At 39.2% G+C, this 8114-nt stretch overlaps 1 protein-coding gene across 1 annotated transcript; it reads right to left on the reverse strand.

Annotated features, from left to right (window-relative positions):
* Window positions 1–207: 207 nt before the first annotated feature.
* On the reverse strand, window positions 208–6131 carry Pole4 (DNA polymerase epsilon 4, accessory subunit). The gene is made up of 4 exons (XM_005329392.5): window positions 5872–6131; window positions 5303–5387; window positions 4797–4838; window positions 208–525 (listed from the first exon to the last, which is right to left on the reverse strand). The coding sequence occupies exons 1-4, from the start codon at window positions 6076–6078 to the stop codon at window positions 512–514; spliced, it is 348 nt and encodes a 115-aa protein (XP_005329449.1). The 5' UTR covers window positions 6079–6131; the 3' UTR covers window positions 208–511.
* Between the last annotated feature and the right edge of the window lie 1983 nt (window positions 6132–8114).

Raw genomic sequence — 8114 nt, forward strand, 5'->3', positions numbered from 1 at the left:
GTTTTCAATCTATGACTACTAAAGACAAATACTATTCTATAAATTCTGGAACCATATTATGGTGCCACATTGAACAAAGAACAAAAATAATGAAAGGACTGTGGTTTAAAATGGCTGGCAGGGAAGATCAGGAAGGTCTGTACCAGGGCATGGTGGCTTTCCAATCACAGGGCAAGAACAAAGGCAAGATCATGGAACACACTAGAATTAAGCTGATCAAAGACCTTTATTCTGGTCCTCATCATTCATTAAGCCACCTATGCAAACAATTTCTTCATCTCTGCCCCAAGCAGCAACAGCTGCATCCAGGGCTAAAGTGGAAGACAGACATAAGTAGTGGAAGACCTTATAAAGAAAAGTTATCAGGTAAGAGCTCTGCTTATCCCGGCTTAAGTAAAGGTAGAGCAGGAAGATGTGCATATGTGCAGAGATTCTGTTCTTCAAAGCTGAGGCCTGCAGAGAGGCAAGCTAAAGAATGCAGTGAAGGCTCAAAAACTGTCCAGCTCAGCAATCAATCCAAAGTACCTAAAAATACAAAGAGCAATATGTAAAGCAAGGTACCTCGAAAGCGGGATTAGTGTAACAAACTGAGCAAAGTTAAAATAGAAAGGATGTTGATATAATTCAAATTTTAATTCTAATTTTGAAGAATAGCTATCCAAAAGCTCCTCAGGGAAAAATATAATATTAAAGAGGGTGGGCAGTTGGAAATTAAGCATACCAATCTAGAGAATTAGAATTAGGTAGGTAAGGTTTAAGAAATTGTTGTGTAACTAAACACAGGAAAACCATACAAGGAGTAAGTGACATAAAATAAATGACATAAGCTAAAAGAGTTTATAATCTTTTAGATAGTTCCAGCTTAAGATGTAGGACCAAGCCCATAAATTTATATGCGCTGCCACCCAAAATTACATTCAAAAGGAAAAAAAGGTTTAAAAAAGGCATAAATCTACAATAAGGAACAGGGGCCTATGGGCAGTTAACAGATTCCAACAACAAAAAAAGTGAATTATCAAAATCTGCCTGAAGCAAGTTTATAAATAGAGTAGAGAAAAATGAACCCAGAAGGAACACAGAGGGGGCTGCAGCTGAAGAGGAAGTCCATCTGCCTAGAACCATAGGGAGGATCTAGACTCAGTCACCAAGAATTATAAAAGACCAGAGAGGAAAATGAGACAATGACCCATGTTTCTCTATCACAAACTATTGCCCCCACATGTCTCTCATAACTTTTTATATGTGGTGAAGATATTTACACCTAACTTGGATAGGAGAAGCACAGGGCTCTCTTTAAGAGCCAGACAGACCATCAGGAGACACTAGAGCTCCTCTGACAACACTGCTCCCACAAGCCCCAGGTTAACATCTGACCACAACCCTGCTCATCCTAAAGCAAAGCTGCCAGGCAACAACCATCCCCACTACACTACACACAGCTTCCAGTCTCCACATTCTCTCATTCTTAAAAAGAATGAACATCACTGAGAATTTAAAGAAATCCTACACAAATAAAAGAGACCAAAATTTATTTTAAAAGTTCTAGCATAAAACAGATAACTCAAGGCAAAGAATATAGTAAAAACAAGCCAGAAACACCTCTAATTTAAAAAGATAATAGCCTGCTTTTGACAATGACAACATCTTGCTGAGACCAACTAATAAAGCTAAAATATATAAATATAAATATGTGCATGTATATATGTAACAACTTTGTGTGTGTGTGTGTGTGTATAAATGAGAGAAGATCTTTAAGACATTAAAAAAAAATCAAGAAAAGGCAAATCTAAAATCTTCAAAAGGCAGGGAACCAATCAATAGCCAAACCCCAAAATCTGCCTGAGTGAGGAGGACTGGTAACCCATCCTTTTTTAAGCTAGAGTCCCATAATGTTATACCCTCACAGTAACCAAAATTAAATCAGACTCCTCACAGACCTGTAGCCCAGAGGTTACGTCACCACTATGATGCAGGAATCTTTCAGTCTTAGATCTCATTAAGGAGGTACTATACTGATAATGTTCTTAGGTGTCTTGCTGGAGCAAAGAAAACTTTTCTTTGGAGAAAGATATCACCATAAAATCTCAAATTATCAACAAATAATTTTTTCCAGTGCAATGACCACTATGCAAAGACACTACCAAAAGAAAGAACAGATAAAAAAAGACAAACTCAAAAAGTCTAGATATTGGATTGGACATACTACAAAGTAAGAACTTCAAAAGGCTTTGGATATTAGATGGAATATTACACATGACATACTCTATAATAAACAACTACATTCACCACTTAAATAAATGAAAGACAAGTTTCAGAGTATCCACAGAAAATCAACAAAGAGGTTTAAAGGAAATGAAAAGAACTGATGAGAGAACCGAAAATTCCAAAACAAAAAATTACACAGAACATATCATACAAAGGCAAAATTAGGGTTGGGCTTTTATGTATGTTTAGTGAAAATCCCAGAAAAAGTGCAGAGAAAGAACAAAGCAGAGTCAATGTCTAGAGAAACTGGCTGAGAATTTCCCAGATCATATCCATAACTTCTATCCATCAGAGTGAAATCTCAGAAAATCAAAGGCAAAGAGAAAATCTTTTTTTTTTTAGAGAGAGAGAGAATTTTTAATATTTATTTTTTAGTTTTCGGTGGACACAACATCTTTGTTTGTATGTGGTGCTGAGGATCGAACCCGGGCCGCACACACACAAGGCAAGCTTGAGCCACATCCTCAGATACCGAGAAAATCTTAAAAAGGGATAAACTACCTTCAAAAGACAAACTGTGATTTCTCAACAGAAACAATGGAAGCCAAAAAATGGTAGAAGGACAGCTAGAATTCTAAATTTAGCAGTAAAATCTTTTTGTACTTCCATTTCCCCCTCAAAAAAGAAAAAAGAAAGTTGAGAGTCAGCTCTCAGTTACCTATACCAAAGAAAGCTCTAAAGGACTTATTTGGGGGAAAAGGATTACAAATGGAGGATAAGAAATACAAAAAGATCAAAAATTGTAGTAAACATTAATAAACTCATATATTATCTGTATCATACATGAATAACAATGTCTGATGTGGGCTGATAAAGACACATGGCAATAACAGCATGTTAAGTCGAGGGATAAGGGTTTATAAATGGCATTAATGGATTCTAAGATTCCATTTTGCTGAGGATGAGGGAAAAGGTTCTAACTTTTGGCTTTGATAAATTAAGCATGCATATAGTAACTAATGAACTAATCCTAAAAGGATAGATACATACAATTTCCCAACAGATGGAAGGGAGGGGAAAAAAAAGGAATAATAATACAAAAGGCAGCATAAAATAGGACAAATGAAAAGCAGAAAAAATAAGATGGGAGATTTAAGTCTATTGTTATCACTAATTAAATTAAGCATAAATGAACTAAGTGCTCCAGTTAAAGGCAAAGATTGTCAGTATGAATTTAATATCCCCAATTATACAGCGCTTACAAAGATATGGAAATGTAAAAACAAAAAGATGGGGAAAAAAAACACATAAACACTAAAGAAAGCTGACAAACTTTAATAACATGAGACGAAATAGACTTTAAGGCAAAAAACATTACTAGAAGTAACAATGGTAAATTTTTAAATATTAAAGGTTCTATCACGAGCAATATATAATTATTTTAAATTTGTATATTCATAATTCCAGTCTTAAATCTATAATGAAAAATAGATCAGAACCATAAGTGAAAATATTCTTCAGTCATAGGAGACATTAATACACAACTCTCATTAATTGATACAGTAAGCAGACAAAAGAAATTCAGTAAGAATAAAGAAAATATAAACTATGCAATGAGATTTGACATTGCACCCAACAACTGGAGAATACACTTTTTCTTCATACAAACCCACACACAGAATACACCTACATACTGGATTATAGAGCAACAAACGAAACTAAGAGAAAAATAGGTTGAAAAAGAGGCTGAACAAAGATCTACAAATTAAAGATTACTTAAGATCTAGACTTGAAGCTGGCCATGGAAAGGTATCTTCAAAGACATTTAAAAGACTACAACACAGGCCTAGTGTGATATGGAGATGCAGAACACGGAATAAAGAGAATGAAATAAATGAAGAAAAGATTTCAGAAAGTAATGAAGCTTAAAGGAGGTAATGAGAACATCTTGTTAGGGTGAAGGTGAGAATGAATTGAGGGCACATGGATTCTGAAAAGCTATTCAATCAGAATACACGGATTGAAGAGTAAGACTCAGGAATTCAGTAGAAGAAACAGCTGAGAAAGCAGTTAAAATGCGGTACTTCAAGTATTTCCTATTTTGATGACAAGATTTAGTTAGTACATGAGTTAACCTAAAATTCCTAAGAAAAAATAGTTACACAAAGTACAGAATCTCAATGCATAATAATCAGTACATACAGACTGCTAAAGAAGAAAATGGACAGAATGTTGGCAATTGTTCCTGATGGCTAATGTTATGAGGGAACAAAATTTCTATTTATTTATATTTAGAATGGAAAACACAAGCAGGTATAAAACTTTCCAATTCATCTGAGTCCACCATGTGTCTTCATATTTCCTCTCCCTTCTTTATGGTTAGCAGTTCTCCAGAAGTTCTAACTCCCCAAGGGAAACTGACTCTAAATAGAGTTAACAAGTTTGTTTTCACTGTCCTAATAGGAAGTAAGGAGAAGAAACTATCTCTGTACAAATAAGAGAGAACCAAACATTTGTTTTTAAGAGCTGAACTGGCATCATGAGCTTGGAAAAGATAGGTGGAAATGATTTTCCACTGATAAAAAGCTTACCTTCCAGAAAAGCAAATTCATCGACAGCTTCTATTGCATTATCTGAAACACAAGGAAAAGGGACACGTGACTGTAGTCATTTGGACATCAGCTCCAAATCAGCACAATCCACAAAATGAAGGGGATAAGGCTTTATACAGATTTAGGCATTTATACAATATGTCCCTTGCTGTCTTGAGATCTATTCTGTTCCATCACTAAATCTTACATACTGGCTGCCTAATAAAGTCAAGACCGGGCAAATACTGTTCAGTGAGAAGGGGAAATGGGAATCCTCCTACCATGTTGCTTTACTCTTGAATTTATTCTCTTTGCTCTGAAAGTTATCAGAGAAGAGTTTGGCAATGTAGCAGGGAGTACAAGATTTGAAAACTTCGGATATGTGCAAGGGTTAGTAGCTAGACAGAGGGTCAGAAATCAAACACCTGCTTTGCCTTCTCAACCTGCAAAGGGGAAGTTTAACCCAGCCCTCCATTGTCTACTGCCAGATACTACAGAGACACTACCCAAATCTCTCCTCTGAAGGGTTTTCCTCTTTCCTTGTTGAGCACAACAGTAGGCATCTTTTGCAATGGTCTCCACAAACAGTTCCTGTCAAACAAATGAACAAAGTAAAAAATCAATGGACTCCTGTTTTTGAAAGAAAAGAAGGTGAAGGGCTCAAGCAGGTGGGGAGGTTCTGAAACTTAAGACGGTACTGGACTTCACTAAGGTCATTCCAGTACCTCTTCCCCCCTACTCATAAATCCACCGTGTTCCTTTACTAGACTCCTACAAGTTGTATGTGAGCCAGGAGAGCTGCAAATTAAAGTTGATCTCTGCGCCCTCGTAAAGTGGTTAACAAAGCAATCCAACCCATGAAGATGCGTGACCCTCTGCTCCAGCCTTCCGATTACACACGCCTCAGACTGCAGCCAAACACCCCTTTCACTTTCTGGCTCAGCACACCCCGCCCAGACCCTCTTCTTCCTCCTCCCCAAATTCTGCCCCAGCCGCCCCAAGCCCCGCCCCTGGGAAGCCACGCCCCCCAGAACCACGCGCCGCCACCCCTAGTGCCCTTGCACTCCCGCCGCACCGCGGCTCGCGCCAGAATGAAGATGGCTTCCTGTCCCGCTAGCGTCACGTCGGGGTCCGCCTTCACCAAAGCCTTCACTCGCGCCAAAGGCAGCCTCGAGAGACGAGCCCCCGGGGCACTCGTCGGAGCTTGAGCCTGTGATGCCGCTGCCTCCCCTCCAGGCCCCTCCTCCTCCCGGGGCGCCCCGCTTCCAGCCGCTGCCGCCATCCCGGCCCTGAGCGTGCTGCGCGCGGCCGCCGACTGTGAGCGCGCATGCGGCGCCGGCCCCTTTCCCGCGCGGGCTGGGGGCCACGCCCTCTTCGGACGCGTGGCTCCGCCCCTACGCGGCGAGGCGTGCCCGGAAGCCCAGCGGGCAAGGTGGTAAAACTGGTGCTTGTGCGGTTCCTTTCCACCCATGTGATGGCTGTATTTCACCAGCTGTTCCTGGTGACCTTTCGACCACCTCCGGCTTAGAAGCGCCCAGGAACCGACCTTTTAGTCGAGTTAATGTGGCTGTGCCAGGCTAGTGCTGGGAGGAGCGCCCTGGGATGGAGGAACCCAGCTCCATCCTGGAGGCCTGGACTTGCTCTGGTGGCGTAGGAGGGTGCAAAACCTAGACCAACTTGCAGGAGAGATCCAGCCTTAGTCGTTCTTGAAGGAGAGGTAGGACTTTGGCAGGCAGAAGTGGAAGAAGTGCAGTCCAGGCAGAGGAAACCACAAGAAGGTCTAGAGGCCGGAAAGCATGATGTTGAGGCAGTCACAGGCACCCACGTTTGTTCAGAGATTGCATCAGATCACTGGGTCCCCTTGTACTCAAAAAAAATAATAATAATAATGATCCAAAAAGCTTTTGTTCCTGTAGGTTATGCCAATATTTATTGTATGAGAATTAGTTTCATAATATTTTAGTACTTTACACAATGACATAAATAACATTTTTATGACAAGTAACTTTGAAAATGAAAAATTTAGTGGGAAGTTTCTAATGTCCAGCTTAATAGAAGACAACCGGGTCATCTAGCTGCTTGTATATATTAATATTATCCATTTTTTTAATAGCTCTGAGAAGCTACTGCATCTCCTTGAGAAAGAAAGGAAAAGGCAAATAACCTCTTAGTATTAAGAGATAGTTTTTGGCTTCACCTCTGAAAAGAATGTCCAAGAAATCCCCTCTCTACCCCCTGCAGGTTCCCATACCATACTTCAAGATCTGGTAACACAGGAATATTTAATATTTGCAATAAAAGTTCTGTGTCATAATAAATACTTTTTGGAGCACTATGTGTGTAGTTCAAAGTGCTTAACATTTCTGTAAATCACATAATGTTCATGGTACCCTATTGAGATATTATTTTAATTTTGTTTTGTAGTTCAGGAAATTGAGGCACAAAATGCTTAATAATTCACCCACAGAAACTGCAAATTGGTGCTACCAATCTGGAAAGCACTATGGAGATTCCTCAGAAAACCTGGAATGGAACCACCATTTGACCCAGCTATTCCACTCCTTGGTTTATACCCAAAGGACTGAAAATCAGCATACTACAGTGACACAGCCAAATCAATGTTTATAGCAGCTCAATTCACAATAACTAAACTTTGGAACCAACCTATATAACCTTCAGTAGATGAGTGGGTAAAGAAAATGTGGTATATACACACACAATGGAATATTACCCAGCCTTGAAGAAAAATGGAATTATGGCGTTTACCATAATGGGTGGAACTGGAGAATATCATGCTAAAAGAAAGAAGCCAATCCCCAAAAACCAAAGGCTGAATGTTTTCTCTGATATGCAGATGCTAATTTACAATGGGCAGGGGGTGGTGAAAATAAAGGTATTGGACTAGACGGAGGGAAGTGAAAGGGGGTGAGTGGGCATTGGGGTAGGAATGAAAGTAGAATAAATCACACATTACCCTATGTGCACATATGATTGTATATACAACCAGATGAACAAGAAGTTATACTCCAATTATGTATGATGTGTCAAAATGCATTCTACTTTCATGTATAAGTAATTAGAACAAATAAAAGAATTATTAAAATAAAAAATAATTCACCTACAGAAAGATGTGAAGCCAAGAAGTGAGGAAGTAATAAAGCCAAGATAACATTTGGAATCAGTTCCAGGATTATGTGGTAAACTGCTGGATTAACACAGGCTACACTACAGCAGAATGTTAGTCTTCACCCAAAATTAAAATCTTCAGTAGGGTATGAGTCACCAACATTTAACCAAAACTTCTTTTAGAACCTCAGA

The sequence above is a fragment of the Ictidomys tridecemlineatus genome, chromosome 12, assembly GCF_052094955.1.
Source record: "Ictidomys tridecemlineatus isolate mIctTri1 chromosome 12, mIctTri1.hap1, whole genome shotgun sequence".
NCBI classification, from domain to species: domain Eukaryota; kingdom Metazoa; phylum Chordata; class Mammalia; order Rodentia; family Sciuridae; genus Ictidomys; species Ictidomys tridecemlineatus.

Coding starts and splice junctions, on each gene's coding strand:
- Pole4 (XM_005329392.5), bottom strand. CDS start 6,078: ATGGCGGCAGCGGCTGGAAGCGGGGCGCCCCGGGAGGAGGAGGGGCCT. Junction 5,388..5,871: donor TCATTCTGGCGCGAGCCGCG/GTGCGGCGGGAG, acceptor TTTGTTTGACAG/GAACTGTTTGTGGAGACCAT. Junction 4,839..5,302: donor CCTTCAGAGGAGAGATTTGG/GTAGTGTCTCTG, acceptor CTTGTGTTTCAG/ATAATGCAATAGAAGCTGTC.